This window comes from Euprymna scolopes, chromosome 37 (assembly GCF_053919585.1).
Source record: "Euprymna scolopes isolate OS-2025 chromosome 37, ASM5391958v1, whole genome shotgun sequence".
Classification (NCBI taxonomy): Eukaryota; Metazoa; Mollusca; class Cephalopoda; order Sepiida; family Sepiolidae; genus Euprymna; species Euprymna scolopes.
In genome coordinates, this window is record NC_136518.1 from 81,136,837 (window position 1) to 81,158,124 (window position 21,288).

Here is a 21,288-nt window from a genome sequence, read left to right on the forward strand (position 1 = left end):
AAAAAAATATAGAATTTCTCTTTCATATTTTGTGGAACGGGTGTGTACGCTAGTACGAATATAATTATTTGAAATCGAAGAAAGCATAACTCACCTTTGCACCACAAGGTTTTTTAGACAGATTCAAATGATTGCTGACGTCAACAACTATCCGGTATGGAAATTCCTCTGTGCCGTTTCCAACAAAATCATTGTTCGAGAGACTGCAATTATTTTCTAAGTCAGTCGAGAAAATATCGTGGATCGTGTCGTTTGACATGAGGCTGACCTGGAATACCATTTTTCCGCCGGGCATGCAAATATGTTTGACTAAAAGAAAAAAGAAAAAAACGAAAATAAAACCGAAATGGTTTCATGCCTTGTCTCGAGTGATTGATTTCCATAAAAAAGGGTCCGTGTACAGTTTAATCAAGGCATTAAAAAAAAGAAAATATCGAAAAAAGAGTATATTGTACATATCCGTTATGGAATGAAGTCCTCCGAAAAAAATAATTCACTTAATTTCATCAAGTATGTTCTTTTTTACAGTGAAAAAACAATTTGTTATGATACCGACCAAAAGGTTCAATTTTTAGGAAGAAAAGCTAGTACTGAAGATGGGGGAGGGAGTGTCGGCGCTTTAAGTTGAGTTATCTTCCCGTGGCGTGTTAAAAAAAAATCCAAGCTGGCTGACTTCAACGCGCTCTAAAAAAAACGTGTTTTTCCACTGTAAAAAAAAAAAAAAAAAAAAAAAAATACTCGATCAAATTAAGTGAAATTTTTTTTCGAAGATCTTCAGTCCAAAACGGATACATACAATATAACCTTTTTTCGATATTTTCATTTTTTAATGTGTTGATTAAACTGTACAAGTACCAACAAACTTTTAATAAAGAATGCAAGACTTATTTTCTTCATTTTTTATTTTTTTATTTTGCGATGTGTATCCAAGTGATATCTTCTACAACAGAACACCAATAAACCATTTATAGAGATTTGACTCCTTTTCTAGTGTTTGTGTAGGGACTTAAAAAAAATTCTTTTTTTAAATGGCCACTTCTGCAGTATGTGACAATTGTTAAGGGGCGATAACTCCAATTTCTTCTTGGTCAAATAACACGGCAAATAAGTAATAAACAAGAATTTTCTTTCCGAACAGAAAAATATTTGAAAACCAAAAAATTTATTGAATAACAATGTATCAAAATATAATTGTAAAAATATTTATTGAAAAGTTTGCGTAAGAAAATATAATTTTAATAAAACAATTTTGTAATCAAAGCAATATTGGATTTTTATAAAGTAAATTGTTTTTTGGGTTTCTTTTTTCGAACAAATAAATAATTTAAATGAAACATTTTTCGAATCAAAACACCATTGAAGGGTCAACAACCGAGAAGCACCACCTGGCGACAGTTTAGTGAAACACACCAAAAAATATTGCAGAAGTGCCAAAATTTGTGTATAACAAAACGTGCTTGTGAATAAAACTAAGTAATTTTTATGCCATTAGTAAAAGTTTTTTTTTTGTGGGAATAAACCCTTCATTTAAATAGTAAATCCGTATTATAAATATATCTCTTTTCTTTAAATCGTAAAACCTTTATAAATATTGAATACACCAATGGTATTTTTAATTTAAAAAAAATCGGTGTTTGTGTAGATTAGTGATTTTTTAAACCAACTCATTTCAGGTGAAAACGTTATTACGTACTTATATGTCATGACAAAATTAGTATAAATTCAAAAAATTACGAAAAATGATCCGTGTGCTGGATGTATTTTAAACAAAAGGTCGTCTACAATTACGTTCTTGCATACTGTGTTTAAAAATGGCGGATCCTTAATTTAGGTCAATTTAAGTCAAGAGAAATAAACCAGTTTGTCATACAGAATTGGTCGCACAACTCTTCCACATTAAAACAAAATCTTGATAATTAAATAAATTCTATTTTTACTTGTAATTATTTTTTATACTGGATCATTTTCCGCAAGTTTTGGAATTCATACTAATTTCGACATGGCACATAAGTATGTAATAACATTTTCATCTGAAATGCGTGGGTTTAAAAGGTTTCCAATCTATACAAGCCCCAAAACATCTACGAAGACAAAATTATAAATGTACATATTGTTTGTTTTATGCTTCAACTGGAAGTAAAAAAAAAATTTTTTTTAATCGATGTCAAGACAAACTGTAGCCTCTTGATCGTTTCTTATTCTGGAGTGCCTCAAGTATAATCGATCCAATAAGTTTTTTTTTTTTTTTTTTTTTTTTTTTTTGCTCTATTTTGTTAAAAAAAATTTTGCCTCGGAATTATCTGTAATTTCTATTAAGCTGATATCCACCCGGACTTATTTTCCAAATTAAAAGAAATGCGCTCTCCTGTCTAGAAGTAAAAAGAAGAATGAGTGAAAGTAAACGCAAGGTTCTTTTTTATCTGATCAGTAATTCATGTTGTGAAAACGTTTCACATGTTTTTCTTTTAGCAACCCTAACCCTAACCCTAACCTTCATGAACGTCTCGAATTACTAATTGTGTTTCAAAAAATCCGACCAAAATTATTACTTACCAGTTCTGTAGTCGTCATCCTGCAAACAAATTTTTTAAAAAATTTAAAAAATAAATAATAAAAAGAAAATAATAAAATATAATAATAATATAATATCAAAATCATTAAAGAAAACAATAAAATGAATAAATAATAAAATAAATATAAGAAATAATAAAAAATAAAATAATAAAATAAATTAAATAAACAAATTAAATAAATGAGATATTACAATAAATAAATAAATAAAATAAAATAAATAAAATAATAAAATAAATAAAGTAATAAAATAAGTAAATAGATAAAATGAAATGATAACATAAATAAAATGCTCAAATTCGACATATGCAAATTAAGATGTGGTCACGCTTGGGCATATGTTGTCTTTTTGTGCCCTATCAGGTTTCAAGTTTTGAGCGTCGCACACACCACCCTTAGCCGCTTGTTTCCGTGACTGTTGTCACAAAAACACATTATTAGACCCAAAGGATGAAATAAAACTGGAAAAAATTTTTATTATTTTTTTCATCTTTATTTGACTAAATTTACGCCAGTCGAGGCCGGCATATTGCTTTTATAATTTGGCCTTTCAAAAGTTTGACAAATTGGCCTTTTTATGGCCAAATTGGACTTTATTACGCTCTTAATTAAAACATGGTCCCATAAAAGAGCGTAAAAAAGGCCAAATTTGGCCTTAAAAAGGCCAATCTTTCATCCTTAGAAAGGCCAAATTTTTAAACCAATACAGGGGCCTCCACTGTCGTATATTTAGTCTCATAAAAATTATAAAAAAATAATAACAATGAAATTTATTTAGTTTTATTACAGTCTTTGGGTCTATATAATTTAAAATTTATATAAAAATAAATAGTTTTTATAATTTTTGTGTCTGTCAAACTAAAAATTTACCTGCCCGACACTGCCACCCACAATTTGTTTTTGGTGTATAGTCTTTGCGGGTTAATCTGACTAATCTGACAAAAATATAGAGGTTAAATTTGGGGCAAATACTTTGATAGCCCCCTCCCTCATAAAATGGGGTATCTATTCCGAAAGCCCTTCTTACCATCGCGAGGTTGGGGGTGTCTATTCTATTAGCCATTCTTAACATGAGGGCGTTGGGGGTGTCTATTCTGAAAGCCGTTCTTAACATAAGGACGTTGGGAATTGGCCACCAACAACTGTAGTTTAATTTCTTTATGAGGTGGGCATGCTTAAATTCAATATGGCGTAATGGAAAAATATAAAGGTATCTGCAGCTTCTCTTCCAATTTTCGGATTTTAATCATGTCAAATCACATTTCAATTCTTTTTGATGGATTGATTGTTGCTATTTCTTCTGATGAGTTAAGGGCATAATAGATTCACTGATTGATATAATAATTAAGTGATTGATTTTACACTATGAAACAGACACTGTCAAGAATTGCAAATGTCAACTGAATCAAAAGATAGTCAACATCATGAATTTTGGAATATAACTTTTTTGTCATTTATTCTTTATATTGCTCTGTAATTACATTGAGCTTCTTAAATAAGGATTGATATATAATAAGAAAATATATTTCTACAGATATATATATATATATATATATATATATATATATATATATATATATATATATATATATATCTTCTATAATATAAAGCTGAATGTCTGTGTGTGTGTCTGGTCAAGAATAGGCTCCTATATGGTTGACTATTATAGAAAACTGATCACATATAATGATAGAAGATGTATCGAGACATAGAAATGGGTATGTTTGATCTAGCATGATAATGATTCATTAAAATTGTCCACAAAATATGGAAATAAAAAATTTAAAAATTAAAAAAAAAAACGTTTACAAGTGTTTTTGATATAGATGTACATAATTATACTTTGATAAGTATGTTTTAACTTAAATAGGGATGGTATAATAAAATTGTGGGGTCTGCATTCGCGCCTGGCCTCCATAGAATGGAAATAGGCACAAACTTTAATAAAGACTTTTCATATCTATCTGCGTAAGTATACTTTGATAATTATATTTCAGTTTTAAGAAATATGGTATAATAAAATTATGAGGTGTTCGTTCACGCCTGACCTCCATAGAATGGAAATATGTCACAAAGTTTAACAAGGTTTTTTAATATAGATCCACAGAATATTGCGATAAGTGTTTTAGTGTGAACAGGTATGGTATAATAAATTATGGGGTTTATCTATTTTATTTTTACTTTCATCATATTTTGGTTTGGTTTTGATATCCCCAAATTTGAAGCTATCTCTTTACAACCCTTCCTTTTCATAACCTATCATACTTTCATAAATCAGAGTCCATTTTCTGTAGGCTGTTTTTGAAGCCAGTCAACGACGGGTACTTTTGCTAGTATATATATATATATATATATATATATATATATATATATATATATATATATATATATATATAACATTAGCGTATGAAGCGATGCTCTTTGTGTAAAAAATTGAGCTTAGGTATTTAGACAATGTCAAAAACATTGTTAATTCACTGCCTGCATAGCAGCAACCATATAGCTCCGACTGTTGTTTGGGCGATCGAGTTTTGATCGGGTTTTGAAGCAGTACTGTATGTGGATGACTATAAAGATAAGTATGTGCATATATTTACATATTTGCATACACAGAATTCACTATTAAACTAAGCAAGTCATCATTATGAAATTTCGAACACAACTGCTCAGCATAAGAGATAATACTGTGGGCTATATTTAGTTTAATTTAGACTTATGTAAAGTGGATTAAAAGATGATATAAGCCTTAGATCCAAATTCAGATAAAACTTTTACAAAAGGTATTAGACACCAATGAATAAAAATTCTTCAAATTTCAGTTTCTTTGAAGAATTTGTGAAACATTATCAGGGCACAACTTGCCATTTGAAAATTCAAAATTATCAGAATTGAATTTGATCCGTTGTCGTCAGACAATGATAAAGTAAAATTCTTTGAATATTAATTTCTACTTAAGAGCTCTTGTGAACTTTTAAATTTTAAACATTTTCTAAGATCAACATCATGTAATGGATTTTGATCAAAACTTGAATAAGTATTCTAGACATAAGGTTTGTATATTATTTTTATTGGAATCCTTTGAGATGAGTAATTTGCGCGGTTATTTTTATTTATTTGCGAACTGTTATCCTCATCTTCATAGTTGTTGTTGTTTTACCTGAAGAAGGCCAGAGGATGAGTTGGCCGAAACGTGGAGAAATAGTAACAACTATAAAGATGAGGATAACTGTTTGCAAATAAATAAAAGTAAATGCACATAAGGTTTAGTATCATTATATCTTGATGTTAATCTTCGTAAAAGGTGCATAAAGGTGATGTAAAACGTTTTTTTGTTTTTCAAGGAATGATTTTTACCCGTTCTGAGACGGTAAAATATATATATATATATATATACTAGCAGGGGTGCCCGGCGTTGCTCGGGTGTTTGGAGGTGTATGCTGTGCAAAAAAAGCAAAAAAACAAAAAAAAATGGTTAATTTTTTAAAACTTTGACCCCTATTATGACCCCTTAAAATTTATAGTTTCGGGCTCAAATCACTTTATTAAGTTAGATCCAGGTTCAAGGAACCTGTATCTAAAATTTCAAGTGTCTAGACCCAAAATTGTCGGAGGAGTTTGGTAGAGTTCTTAAAGGTCAAATCGTTGAAATTTGACCCCTTAACAGCCAAATTTCTGGCTGACACCCGTCACATCGATTTTCCCAAATCTCAGTACCCGGTATTTCAAATTTCGAGTCTGTAGACTAAAAATTGACAGAGTTATTGCGTAGGGAAATGTACACAGACAGACACACAGACACACAGACAGACAGACAGACAGACAGACACGTTCACTTTTATAGATATAATAGATATATATATATATATATATATTTATTTTTAGTAATCTACGTACATGCATGTTTTGGGGCCCCACCCCTCTTCAGCGTAGCTTGACTGTTATTATTATTATTATTATTATTATTATTATTATTGACAGTACAGCTACGCTGAAGAGGGGTAGAGCCCCGAAACATGCATATGCGTAGATTACTGTTTTAAAAAAAATAAAAAATTAAGTAAATAAATAAAAATATTATTTGTTTACGTCCAAAATAAAAAATGGGCAATTTCTAAAAAATACATCCAATCTTCAAGGTGAAGATGTTAACCTCAATATCGTTTAAAAAAAATCAACAACAAAAAAAAATTTGCTATTTCCATTCTATGGAGGCCAGGCGCGAATGCAGACCCCACAATTTTATTATACCATCCCTATTTAAGTTAAAACATACTTATCAAAGTATAATTATGTACATCTATATCAAAAACACTTGTAAACGTTTTTTTTTAATTTTTAAATTTTTTATTTCCATACTTTGTGGACAATTTTAATGAATCATTATCATGCCAGATCAAACATACCCATTCCTGTGTCTCGATACATCTTCTATCATTATATGTGATCAGTTTTCTATAATAGTCAACCATATAGGAGCCTATTCTTGACCAGGCACACACAGAGACATTCAGCTTTATATTATAGAAGATATATATATATATATATATATATATATATATATATATAATACAATATGAATAAAATATTTGAAAACAAATTGCAAATGCCTTACCTCAGCTGCAATAAACGGCAACAAAGCGAACAAAATGAAGCAACAATTCATCCTGAAAAATAAAAAAACAAACAAAAAAAAAACGAAAGAAAAAATTAATAATATATGCCATCACTTATAACATCTAGGAGCGACTCAAATCTTTAAAAAACATCACCTGAGTCAATTCTTAAAATATTACTTCATTACGCCCCAAATGACTACTTATATGAACTTTTTTTTTAAATAATCACCTAAAAATAAAAATCATTAAAGGGAGATCACTCATTTTTAAATTGAAGAAGATAATAGGAGTTTTTAATCTTAAATTTTAAAAAGTGCAAAAAAATAAAAGTTAAAAACTAAAACAACTTCACTCCATCTCGGACAACATTGAGTCGGTTGTTTTCGATATTTGTTTCTTATTTCTAATTGAGTTGTTGTATTTGAATTGATAGGTTCTTAGTAATCAGAATGTCGATATTCTAATTCTGCAGTTTTATTCCTGATGACATATGAGTTTCCATTAAATCACTGAAGGTAAGCAACAATAAGCTTGGTCAGTATTAAAAATGGGTGACCTTTCCTGAATACCAGATGCTACACGTGCTCTCCACTTATCTCGGCACTGTTTCCAGTTAACCTGGACTTCTCTCTGCCGCTGGAATCATATAGTGCCAACTCAGGACAGGTGTGATTGAAGACTGCACAATGTCTGCTTCATAATTCTATACACAGTCACCTTTACAGGAGGTATCCATTGTCTCGAGACCAAACAGAAGCCATAGATTAAACAATATAAAACGTTATTCCAATGCAGATTATATTTTTTAATCAAATATTTTATGTCCAAAACCAAAAAAAAAAAAAAAATGAGGAAACAAATCTCACACACAGATTCATCAAATTAGGAACCCTTATCCTCAAGTGGCCTTCGAGCCTTGATAAGTGGTGACTCCCAAGTAAAAAAAAAAGTATCAAACATTTTCAAGATTAAAGGTCTTTTATTTGCACCTTAGAAATTATTGTAATGGAATGCCCTACACTCCCTTTTTTTCATATTTCATTTTACTTCAGTTTCAAAACTTAACGCGCCCCTTTCCTGTGGCAAACACTTGATCTCTATATGAGATACATAGATATCCGAATGTTCCATTATAGCTCTCTTTTATATATATAGATATTTAGACAGAGTTCAAAAGAGAGTCGCCAACCTGATAGGTCCTGAACTGTCATCTAAGCTTCAGTCTCTGTCCCACCAACAAAATGTTGCATGCCTCTGCCTGTTCTACAGGTATTTTAATGGTGGATGCTCTGACGAACTACAAGCCCTTGTACTCCTCTCGACGTAAATACCCCAGAAAAACCCAACAAGCAGCAAAGTCCCACCCCTACACAGTAGAGATCTCTAGATGTAAGAAAGCCTTCTGCTCTAATAGTTTCTTCCCTAGAATTGTTAGACTTTGGAATTCCCTCTCAGGTTCCTGCTTTCCCTACTGTACTGATATGCAGAAGTTCAAGTGTAATTTGAACAGACATCTTGCTGCTCAACTCCTTACATAGTCCCCCTGCAATTTATGTCTCCGATGGTAGCCCTCTACATAAAAGTGGCACTGTGCCTTGTTTGGGATGAAAATGTAATTAAAAAAATTTTTTTTAATTGTAGATTGTTATCATCATCTTCATAGTTGGGTTTTTACAATATTCCGACCAATTATTCCTCTAGCTTTCGTCAGGGGGTTAACTGCGACGGAATAGAAATTCCTGAATCCATTTACTCTATCCTCAGTAATTACTGTCTTCCATAGTTGTTGTTGTTTTACCACGTTTTTGGTCAACTAATCCTTTGGCCTTCGTCAGTGGTTAACCTTTGAGACCTGTGGCACAGTTGACAGAAGTATTGAATCCCTGCAGTTTCAGGTAAGCATTGTCTGTAGATAGCGGTTTCAATCCTACCCAAAGCTGGCCAGAGGATTAGTTGGCCCAAAACGTGATGAGATGACAACAACTATGGAAGGCAGTAAATTACTGAGGATACAGTTAAGAGACTCAGCATTTCTATCCCATCGCGGTTAACGACCTGACGAAGGCTAGAGGAATAGTTGGCTGCAGCGTTGTAAAAACATGTAGCAGAAATGGAACTTTTTTCTTTTAACAAATCAATGCCTCTCTCCTGTGCTATTTGGCCACATATTGACCAATCAGGGGTACGGCGCATTGATCCTTCCTATCCTCTAAGGAAATCGGCCAGCATCCGGTTTGAGGATTAAGAACTCGTCTTTACTGAGAGAGAAACCAAACAGAACGGACCTCCCTTTTCTTCTCTCTCTCCACCTCGGTAATTTCTAACGGTATCGACGATTCCATGGGGAATAACTACCATGATAGCATCAGGTGGCCGGAGTCCAGCTTTTGACAAGAAAGATATCACATTCTCCTTAATAAACCTTTTCTGTGTTACATTTTATGAAGTTGTTGCGTTCGTCATTTCAGAAGCTTGTATTGAATTATTTATTTTATTAGGTTGTGCCCTAAAAACATTCTAAACCCTAAAAACACAAGAACTATGAAGATGAGGATAATAGTTCGCAAATAAATAAATATACAAATTACTCATCTCAAAGGATTTCAATAATAAAACAGTTCCCTTTTATCTCTCAAAACTTCAGTTAGTAAAGAAGTTAGTAATAATAATATTAATTTTAATTAAATAATATTAATACTAATTTTCCTCTCACTTATTGACCAATATATCTTTCTTTTGGTCTCTTGGTTTTACTGGAAGCCAAAAATTCATCTACTCTGGTGGAATACCCAGCTTAGTGTTATTAGTCTAGACAACATTACTCAGTAGCCAAAGCGAGGATAGTCCTGGATATGACCTTAAATTATATCCGATGGTGAGGCCCGGAGTGGTAGTACCTGTTAGGGTCCCAACTATGAGTTAAATAGAAACCAACTTGGAAAAAAAAAATATATATATATATTGTACTATAATTTTTTCTTCAAAATCACTGGATTCGGCATTAAATAACCTGAAAAGGGTTGATATGCCATAAAACAAAACCAACCAACCAACCAACCAACCAATCAAAGCGAGCGGATTTTATTTGGCCTTCAAATACTATGTTATTGTGAATATTTAGTCAGAATTTACTTGAAGGGGGTAATATCCTCATGCCAGGTTGTCCTGACAAATCCTTGTACAGAGAGATCTTAAATATTCAAGAACAGTGTCTAGTAAGCATTCAAGTTCTATCCAGTAGGCATTCAAGTTCTCTCCAGTAAGCATTCAAGTTCTACCCAATAGGTATTCAAGTTCTCTCCATTGGACTACTTATACATTTCATTTCGCGTCTGAGTCAGTTGAATTGAACATGTCCACCCAGACGGACATGTAAACGTGTCTCTTTTAATTCACAGCGATATGGAACCCTTTTTTGATGTCAAATCTTTTCTCGAAAGCTTTGAACTTTGTAATCGAAGATACTACTTATACAAGCGGCCCGCGTTTTTGTTTAGTCTGTCAGGTGACAAGATCAGGGAACGAAAAAGAAGAAAAGAAAACTTAAGTTTGTAGATGGGTTCTTTATATAAGAAGGTACGGGCAAAAATGACCAAATAAAGAGAAGGGGGCATAGTTTTGAAAGCCGATTTATCATAATTTCTTTGTAGGTTTCCGACTACTTTTTGATTGTATTTGAAAGATTAAGGACTAAAGTTAATTTTTCAAAGAAAAATAATATTTGTACACGTGAAAAAAAAAGTTATGAAAAATGTTTTCATGGCGAGCTAATCAATTCAGCTAAATTTTGAAAATTAAATAAATTAATTGTAAAAATCCTTTGAAAGATAAATATTAGTTTTCTGGGTCTATTTCAAAGATAATTAGTAAAGTAAAGTCATAAAATATTGAATTAAATAAATAAAAAAAAGGTATCTTGTTTGTACAAAAAATAGCTTAATTAGCCTCCAAAATCGAGGGATTTTGCCCTTTGCAAAATCGCAACAAAAGAAGTTTTGTAAACATCGATAATACGGAAGCCCCAAATCTGAGACAGTCGAAAGGCTGTGTGAAAATGACGTAAAGTAATTAAAAGAAGGTAGGAGGTGCTGGTTTTCCTTTTTTCCCCAGACGTGCATCCGTACATTCCTATCCTAAACGCTTGTATTATTCTAACCATTTTTTAATTTAATTATTTTTCTATGTTCCTGTTTTTAAATTAAATTTTTTTATTTTTATTTTTCAAGATTATGTAAAAATTATGTTACGCCAAAAGTCTCACATTCATGCAAGCAAGGAAAATATTACAATCTTACATATAAAAATTATGTGAAACCTGTAATTTAAGAAAAAAAGTAGAAATATTTTTTGCTATTATAATTTTTTGTGTGAAAATATTAAATAAACAATGCTTAATTCAATGATAATATCGGTAGTTCGAGAAATTCATTTTTCTTTGAGTTATATTGAATGCATTAATACGGACTTTAGGGGATTTTTTCGTAATGTTCCTATGAAATTAAATAAGTTTTTTTCAATTGTTATTATTTACGATGTTTATTTTCATAAAAAAAGCAAAAATAAATTCTTGTATTTTTTTTTTTACTACTGAAAACCATAACTTTAGTAAAGGTATCTTTTGTTTAGCCAAAATAATACATATTTCCACTAAGATTAAAAAAAAAAAAATAATGTGTTCATATATTCCGGGATCATTATTTTATAAATACTGCAAATTTCATTAAAATTTGTTAATTTCCTGATTTTTAGTGAATTTTTAGTAAAGGGAGGGGTCAAAATGTTTATACATTTTGAGCATCGGCATTCATTTTGCACGTACCTAGCTGTTAGTTTCCATGCAAGATCTAGTCCCCCCCCCCAATATTTATCCAAAAGTCATTTGCCCGTTGTTCAGCGTCTTACAGACAAACCCGAACAGTTAACGTCATGGTCCGGACAAAGCGGAGCACACGCTTAGATACGTCCGGTTCAAAATCTGCACAAGTACCTTACAATCATGTCATGAATTTTAAACCAAATTGGAATAAGGATTCTAGACATATTATATTGATTTTAATCTTCGTATATAAATGTGACTTTAATTTGTATCTGAGGAGAATAGTGGCTATAAAAAAGAACAAATTGGAAAGGAAAGAGAGCCAATTTTTTGCCAGGCGAGAAAAAAAAGCATAGACGTTGAGAATCAATGTTGTAAATTGCGATTTAAGTTAAGAAGAATTGGTATGAATTGGATGTTGATGAGAAGGATTTCTGACATTTTTTTTTTTTTTTTTTTTTATTAAGGGAGACAAACTTACATTACGACCGACCACTAATTATTTCCCTTGGATCACTGCTTTTCTAATTTTCTAATAAAAAAGGGGAAATTTTTGTTTTGTTTGTTTATTATAAATAGTTTTATAAATAAAATATTTATGATTTCAAAATATTTGCTTACAAATATTTTAAATATAACCTACTCATAATTAAAAAAAAAAAAAAAAAAAATCCAAAGTTTACAAAACAAAAAATGAAGACTTAAAAAAAAAAAAAATTATTCCAATTTTCACCCTAAACAAGATATAGTGTCACTTTGATGTAATGGGCTACTATCAGAGCCGTAAATTGCAAGGATCCTATGTAGGGAGTTGAGCAGCAAGATGTCTGTTCACATTACACTTGAACATGTCAGTACAGTTGGGAAAGCAGGAACCCGGAAGGGTGTTTCAAAGTCTAGCAGTTCTGGGGAAGAAACTATTAGAATAGAAGACTTTCTGGCATCTGAGGATTTCTACTGTGTAGGGGTGGAATTTTGCTGCTTGTCGGGGTTGTCAGGGGTATTTACGTTAAAGGCTTGTAGTTCTTCGGAGCATTCATCATTAAAATACCTGTAGAACAGGCAAAGGGATGCCACATTTCGTCAATGGGACAGAGGCGGAAGCCTAGATGACAGTTCAGGAGGACCTATCAGGCTGGCGACTCTCTTTCGAACCCTTGTTCGTAATAATAACTAAAATTCGAAAAAATTGAATGTCAACTAATGACTATGTTATTTACTTAATTGTCATTTCGAAAATAGTAAAATATCCAAAAATTACGAAAAATGATAAAGTAGAAAATTTATTTATATGAAAATAGTTTTAGAAGAAAAATTGCAAATTTTACTAAAATATTAAACAGAAGAGTTCTTAACTGCATGATATCAGGGGAGATAACTAAACTTAGTTTTACTGCAACAGCCCACTTGAGAGTATTTTTTAATTTAATTAAAGAAATTTACCCAGTTATAATTTAAAAAAAAATTTTTTTTAATTTATGTTATGTTTATTTTATTATTTATTTCATGTTTCATTTTTATTTTAATAACTTAGCCGTTACTTTATTCAAATTCAAACTATGAGTTATTTCACTTGTCTTAGTTAAATTTCAAAAATAATAATGGCGGATCAATGCATTGTGAAATCATGAAAGCATACGTTTTATGTAATAATGTAGTAATTTGTTACTAATTGCGACATGACAAGTAAGTAGATAAAATTGTAACGTGTCGTTACACTGTAAACGTGTCGTTACATTTCAACCACTTGGACCAACATATTGTCTGATATTTCATCGCAAATGGAACAACAATAAAATAAAACAACAAACAAACAAAAAAAAAAAAAGAGAGAAATAAAAATCTGATTCGGTATTTTTTAAGTGCAAACAAAATACGTTTATTTGTGGTTCTTCCAACAATAACGCTGCCACATTTTTGACTATTACTTCATGGAAGTAGGAAAAATTAACGAAGTTGATTTTTAATTGCTTTTTTTATTGTAACCGTTTGTCTACAAAAGAAATATGTTTTTCGTGGAACAGCGTCATACACGTGCGTCTATTCGCATCGCGCTTAGAGAGAGAGAGAGAGACAGAGACAGAGAGAGGAAATAAAGCTAAGAAACTAGGAGGTTTGCTTTTGGGAACAAAATAAAATAGATCCTGTTTTATTTTTTGAGGCCATTACAATACTCCCCTGCAAAGAATTTCTGCAAAATGACAATTTCAAAAATCAACAAATCTTCGGAGACCCTACTACTAGTAACACTGCTGCTGCTATGTCCAAACCAAACCTGTGACTGCTGTATATCTATTGCTAATCACAAAACAAATCTTCAAAGACGCTGCTACTAGTAATACTGCTATTATTAAACCAGTGACTGCTGTATATCTATCGCTAATCCCAAACAAATCGCCCTGACGCGGTTATCAGCGATGCTGCTACTATCTACACCTATACCTACTGTGCAATTTTCATGTATCAATAAAGACCAGACAGCTTGCCCAAGGGGAGAGAAGGCTGCAGATAACATTTCGACATCGCGGATTTGGCAAGTTTAGAATCAACAAAAGGCCATGAAGCAGAAATGAAATGACTGCACCATCTAAACATGAGAGGGACAACATTTTCATAACAAGTAGACGACAAATCTGCTAAGTTGCCTCCCTTTAACATTTTGTCATTGAAAAACAAACTTGTATTGCAATAAAAACGGTGTAAGAATTTCTCTTACTCGTTTTTGCCTCTGGCAGAATGAAAGAGACACTCAGAAAAGCAACAAAGGCTCACCTTAAATTCCAAGAATATTTTATTTACAAGAAAGGTAAAAAGAGTCCATATTTGCAAAAGAGTGCACCTCTTTAGCTTCGGCCAAATGGCGGGTAGTTTATGCCTCGAAAGGTGTAGGTAGTTTTCTTCTGTGGAAGATGCTGGTTGAATTCGGCCGCTCGTAGAAGTGGTTGAGGGTTCTTCGAAATCCTTTCAAACTGGTCAAATAAGAACAACGCACATAGCGATCGATGTTCCATAATAAAGGATGCCCTCCTGCAGGCAATGATCATCAATGTAATTAGTCCATAAAACATTTTTGCCTCAGGCTTGTATCCGCATTTAAGTGAGCGGAGATAACAAATAGAATAGAACCCTGCCTTATAGTTCATTTGGCATGGAGCGAGACACCACGCGTCTGCTTTGCTCGACACGGAATGGAAATCTATTTGAAGAAACACAACATTCCCGCCAATTCCTGAATCCTCCGCAGCAACTGAAACAATGCAATTTCATTAGTCAAAATAATCACGTGATTGGAACAATCTAGCAGTTATCGCCCTTGCATTCTGAAATTTCTAACAGTATTCCTCGATTTTGTTATCAAAGCAACCCGGTGACGAACACATCACATATTGACATTTTTTATCAACAAAGACGCGAACGATACTGACACTGCATACTTTGATCAGTAATACTATTAACAATCCTACTATCGCCGATAAAGACTATGCTGAAATGAATTATTATGTTATCGTTATGGAACAAAGTCCTCCGGAAAAAAATTTCACTTAATTTCATCAAGTAGTTTTCTTTTAGAGCGGAAAAACACGCTTTTATGAGAGCGCGTTGAAGGCAGCCATCTTGGATTTTAAAAAAAATTTGTTTGAATTTTAGAAATGCCAAAGGAAGATAACTCCAGTTAAAGCGCTGACACCCCTCCTCATCTTTAATACTAGCTTTTCTTCCTAAAAATCGAACATTTTCCTCGGTATCATAACAAATTGTCTTTTTACTGTAAAGAGTAGTAGTTGATGGGCAAAAATCAGAAGCTCACAGTATAAATGCTGGAGTCCCTCAGGGGTCCATCCTGGGCCCAACTCTTTTCTTGATCTACATTAATGATCTTCCAAATCACATCCTTACATCATTCGTAGACATTTTTGCTGACGACACTACCATTTATGGTAGCACATCTAAGACAGTAAACGACCAAGTTCTCTCCGATTCTCTCTCCTCTGATCTTGATCACGTTGTACAATGGGGAAAGGAGTGGCTGGTTACTTTTAATGCATCTAAAACCAAGCTTCTATCTTTATATCATCAACGTTCTGATCCCCATCTGGCATCAATTAAAATGAATGGCTCTCGTCTTGGGGAGGCCTCAAGTTTTGACAGGCTTCTGGGCTTGACCTTTACTCCTGATCTTAAATGGAATACGTACATCAAATCTGTTGCCAAGGCCGCTGGAAAAATGGTCGGATCCTTCTATCGATCCAGTAGATATCTCACTGCTGATGCAATTCTCTATCTATATAAGAGCCAGATACGTCCAAGGATGGAATACTGTTGCCACATATGGGCAGGAGCTGCTAGAAAAGACTTGGCCTGCCTTGATAGGGTTCAAAATAGACTTCGTGGCCTGGTAGGAGATATCCTTTTCTCTTCCCTACAACCTCTATCTCACAGAAGAGATGTTGCGAGTTTGTCTCTGCTTTATCGTTATTTTCATGGAAAGTGTTCGACTGAGCTTCAATCTATGGTCCCCCCTCGCCAAACTTTCACAAGAAACACTAGACTAGCTGAAAACATTATCAATAATTTTCCCCACTCTTTATCTGTGCCTAAACCTAAACATAGATTCCATGATCAAAGCTTCTTTCTTAGAACTGCACGCCTGTGGAATTGTCTTCCGTTTTCCTGCTTTCCAGCTGTCTATAATATGGTTGTCTTCAAGTCCAACGTGAACAAGTTTCTGATGAGCCGTTCCACTTAAGTCAACAAATTTACCGAACTTCCATTACTATCGATTACTATATTGTCCTTTTGACTACTCTACACTCTTTAACCCTTATCCTTGAGTGGCCTATCGGCCTTGATAAGTGGTGACGCCTATGTAAAAAAACAAAACAAAAAAAAATTACTTGATGAAATTAAGTAAAAAATTTTTTCGGAGAACTTCGTTCCATAACGGATACGTACAATTTAAACTTTTTTCGATATTTGCATTTTTTAATGTCTTGACTAAACTGTACAAGTACCGAATCATCTTAACAGCAGGGACAAACTGTTGTTGAACTGAAGAACACTTTATTTTGTTTTACTTTTCTTAAAATAAATAATTGAGCAATCAATTGCTTAAAATTAAGCTTGTGTTGTTTATCTGTCTCTTTCTCGCCATCATACGTTTTATTAATAATATAACAGATGTTAACCTAATTCTTTCAGATAAGGGTAAAAAAAACTTTTGACATTTTTAGGACACGGGAACTTTATTAGTAGTTGGTGTGATTCTCTTTGAATTAATCCTAAAACCCAAGAAATCTAGTGATCTACATAAAAATAGATTTGGATATTGATATTTTTAAGTTGTTTTCTTGTAAGATTCTAAAACCTGTGTCTATATCTTTCTTGTGAGAAGGTTTGTCGTCACTGAAAATTAAAATATCATCTATGTATATAAAAACACAGTCAAGTACGTCCAAGGATGGAGTACTGCTGCCACATCTGGGCAGGAACTGCTAAAAACAGCCTATCCTGCCTTGACAGAGTACAAAATAGACTTCGTGGTTTAGTGGGGGATGCCCTTTTCTCTTCCAACAGGCTTGCAACCTCTCCTCCACAGAAGAGACGTTGCAAGCCTGTCTTTGTTTTATCGCTATTTTCATGGCAGGTGCTCGTCTGAGCTCCAATCCCCTCGTCCCCCCTCGCCAATCTTTCACGAGAAACACCCGTCTGGCTGAAACTACTGTCAATAATTTTCCCCACTCTTTATCTGTGCCAAAATCCAAACGTAGATTCCATGAGCAAAGCTTCTTTCTTAGAACTGCACGCCAGTGGAACTCTCTGCCGCTTGCCTGTTTCCCACCTGACTACAACTTGGACGTCTTCAAGTCCAACATAAACAAACTCCTGACAAACCGCTCCCTTAAGTAACACACTCTATCAAAACCCCCAATGCTAATGATTACTACAATACTATCTCATTGATTACTGTACACGCAATAACCCTTATCCCTGAGTGGCCTTCGGGCCTTGATAAGTGGTGACCCCCATGTAAAAAAAAAAAAAAAAAATATCTCTAAAAATTTTGTCCATATGTCTTTGAAATGTCGCTATTGAGTTTTTTAATCCAAAAGACATAGATTCGTAAGAAAAAAAAAAATTTTTTTACGGCCTGCCCCAGCATAGTATAAACACCCCCAACCTCCCCATGTTAAGAACGGCCTTCTGAAAAAAAAAAAATACACATCCAAACTCGAAAGCCGTTCTTAACATGGGGAGGTTTAGGGTGTTTATTCTGAAAGGCGTTCTTAATAAGGGGAGGTTGGGGGTGTTTATATTACACTGGGGCAGGCCGTAAAAAATACCTTTTTTTTTCTTTTAACTATGGACAGAACCAATGTCAAATAACCCTAATCCTAACCTTAACCCCAAGGGAGACTTAAATGCCACGAGGAGAACTTTAAATAATTAAATACCCAACTCAAAATTTCGTTGGTTGGAAAAAAATAACATAACCTAAGAAGGAATTTTATCTTAACCTGTGATTAGAATCAAAACTCAAAGGAAAACTAACCTCAAGTCCGGGGGCACGACGGCCCTAGAACTAACTAAACATTTAACTGCAAATACGGCAGTTGGTAAGCAAAGGGAATAAATATTTTTTTAACCTTTTCTTGAAATAAAGCACTATGATTTGGGAATTAAAAGGAGAAACAACTCCTCAAATCACAAAACAATACTGGAATTAAACCAATAAGGGAGAAATAAGTTCCTCATTAATCTCCCTGTACTAATTTTCCCAAGAGAAAATATTTCCAGATACAAAATTGTACTGGAGAAAAAAATTATCTTTTATGAGACCAATTTCTTTTTTAAACCTAATTTTCTATGACTATGGGAAAATAAATTCACTGTAATGAAATAAATTTATAGTGAAGTTAATATATAAAATTGTATGAGAGAAAATGTCTCTCAAGAAACCTACAGTTTAAAACTAAATTACCTGAAGGTAAATAATTTTTTAAAATCTCGTAAAACCCATGTGGTAAAAATCTGACATACAGGTTTCACTAAAATACGGAAATGTTACGTACATTCAACGAATGTGACAAGTAAAAAATATGCGAAATTTTGGCATATAATTAAAATATCTATTCAAAATTAGTAAATAGCAAATTTATTTGTCATATACTTAATGCTAATTGTTATGGAGTATGTAGCTGCGGCTACAACAAAACAACCTCTTGCGAAACTGTGCATATGAAAACACGACTAGCTTTGCGAGCCACCATTGATTCAGGCAATAAAGCTTCGGCATATTCATAACTCAATATCGGCTTTATGTTATCAAGTGCAACCATTACCCAACCTCAACAGTCGAGGAAATCGCAACGAAAATGAAGAATGCCAGACTCTTCTCAGTTGTAGATGCCAAAGACGGCTTCCTTCAGGTCATTCTAGATGAGCCATCCTCATATTTAACATGCTGGACCCTCTTTGGCAGGATATGGTGGCTTCGAATGCCATTTGCAATTAGCTCAACCACCGATGAATGGCAGCGACGACTTGACTGCTGTTTCGAAGGACTCCATAACATACAAGTGATGGCAGACGATACTATACTCTACGGGTCCGGCGATGCAGAAGCTGAAAAAAGCCATGACGCTGCCCTTGTGGCACTTCTATAAAGGTGCTGCAAACAAGGAGTAAATCTCAACCCTAATAAATTCAACTTCAAAAAACTCCGTTAGCTACATGGGACATACTTTCAGTGCACAAGGTTTGGCACCGGATCCGGATAAAGTCAAAGCAATATCAGAGATACAACGCCCTACGGATATCCAAGGCATTCAGCGATTACTAGGAGTCGTAAACTACATCACCAAGTTTGCATCCAAACTCAGTACAGTATGTGAACTACTGCGACGCTTACTGGACAAGGAATCTGTTTTTGACTGGCTGCCACAACAAATAACATCATTTATTCAGATTAAAAAGCTCATCACTGAAGCCCCTATTCTTCATTTTTATGACCTCAATAAGGAGGTCTCACTTGAATGTGACAGCTCGGAAGTCGGTCTAGGGGCAGTCCTAACACAGGAAGGACACCCCATTGCATATGCATCCCGATCACTCACAAAAACTGAGCGAAAATATGCCCAGATTGAGAAAGAGTGTCTTGCCATTGTATTCGCCACAGAACGTTTTGAACAATACATTCTTGGTAAAGAGAAAATCCAAGTATTCTTATATAAACCACTGGAGACAATACTCGCAAAACCCATTCATGTGAGCCCAAAGAGACTCCAGCGGATGCGGCTAAGGATTTAAAAATACTCCTTAGACGTGAGATACAAGCCAGGACACCAAATGTACATTAGTGATACCCTGTCTCGTGCGTCACTACCTACTCATGAAGTCACGACAGAAGATAAGTGCACCATATTCCAACTACAAGAACAGGAACTCACAAGAGACTTGGAAAACATCAATATGGAAAACAGCCTCTTTGTTACAGACCATCGCCTCTTACAGATTCGAGAAGAGACCAGTCATGACACAACACTACAGACACTAATAAAGATTACAAAAAAGGGCTGGCCTGAGGGTAATAATTATTTATATATATATATATATATATATATATATATATATATAAATAATTATTTATATATATATATATATATATAAATAATTATTTATATATATATATATATATATAATTATTTATATATATATATAAATAATTATTTATATATATATATATATATATATATAAATAATTATTTATATATATATATATATATATATATATATATATAAATAATTATTTATATATATATATATATATATATAAATAATTATATATATATATATATATATAAATAATTATTTATATATATATATATATATAAATAATTATTTATATATATCTATATATATATATATAAATAATTATTTATATATATATATATATATATATATATATATATATATATATATATATATATATATATATACAAAAAAGGGCTGGCCTGAGGGTAATAATTATATATATATATATATATATATATATATATATATATATATATATATATATATAAATAATTATTTACTATAATAATTATTAGATACCTACAGACTAGTGTTTCATCCTTTCGGCAATCTTCAGTGCAGGGTGTCATGATCAATACCAGTCGATAGATTCGAACCTAGTGATAGAAGCCATCCCTGGCTTCATTAGCAAAAACCTAATCCATCCGGCTACCGTTAACTGCGTGAAATGCTATTGAATTTATTTTATTAAAT

At 32.9% G+C, this 21,288-nt stretch overlaps 1 protein-coding gene across 3 annotated transcripts in view; it reads right to left on the bottom strand.

Annotated features, from left to right (window-relative positions):
* Nucleotides 1-21,288, bottom strand: part of LOC145261251 (uncharacterized) — a 116,796-nt gene that overhangs the window by 58,883 nt on the left and 36,625 nt on the right. For 2 of the 3 annotated variants that reach the window (XM_080119643.1, XM_080119642.1), the window contains exons 2-4: nt 7,184-7,235; nt 2,554-2,572; nt 95-309 (exon numbers count right to left, since the gene is read on the bottom strand). In XM_080119643.1, the coding sequence (XP_079975769.1) occupies nt 95-309; nt 2,554-2,572; nt 7,184-7,234 (285 nt within the window). In that variant the 5' untranslated portion in view covers nt 7,235. The remainder of the gene's footprint in view (nt 1-94; nt 310-2,553; nt 2,573-7,183; nt 7,236-21,288) is intronic. The other variant, XM_080119645.1, reaches the window with a different exon arrangement.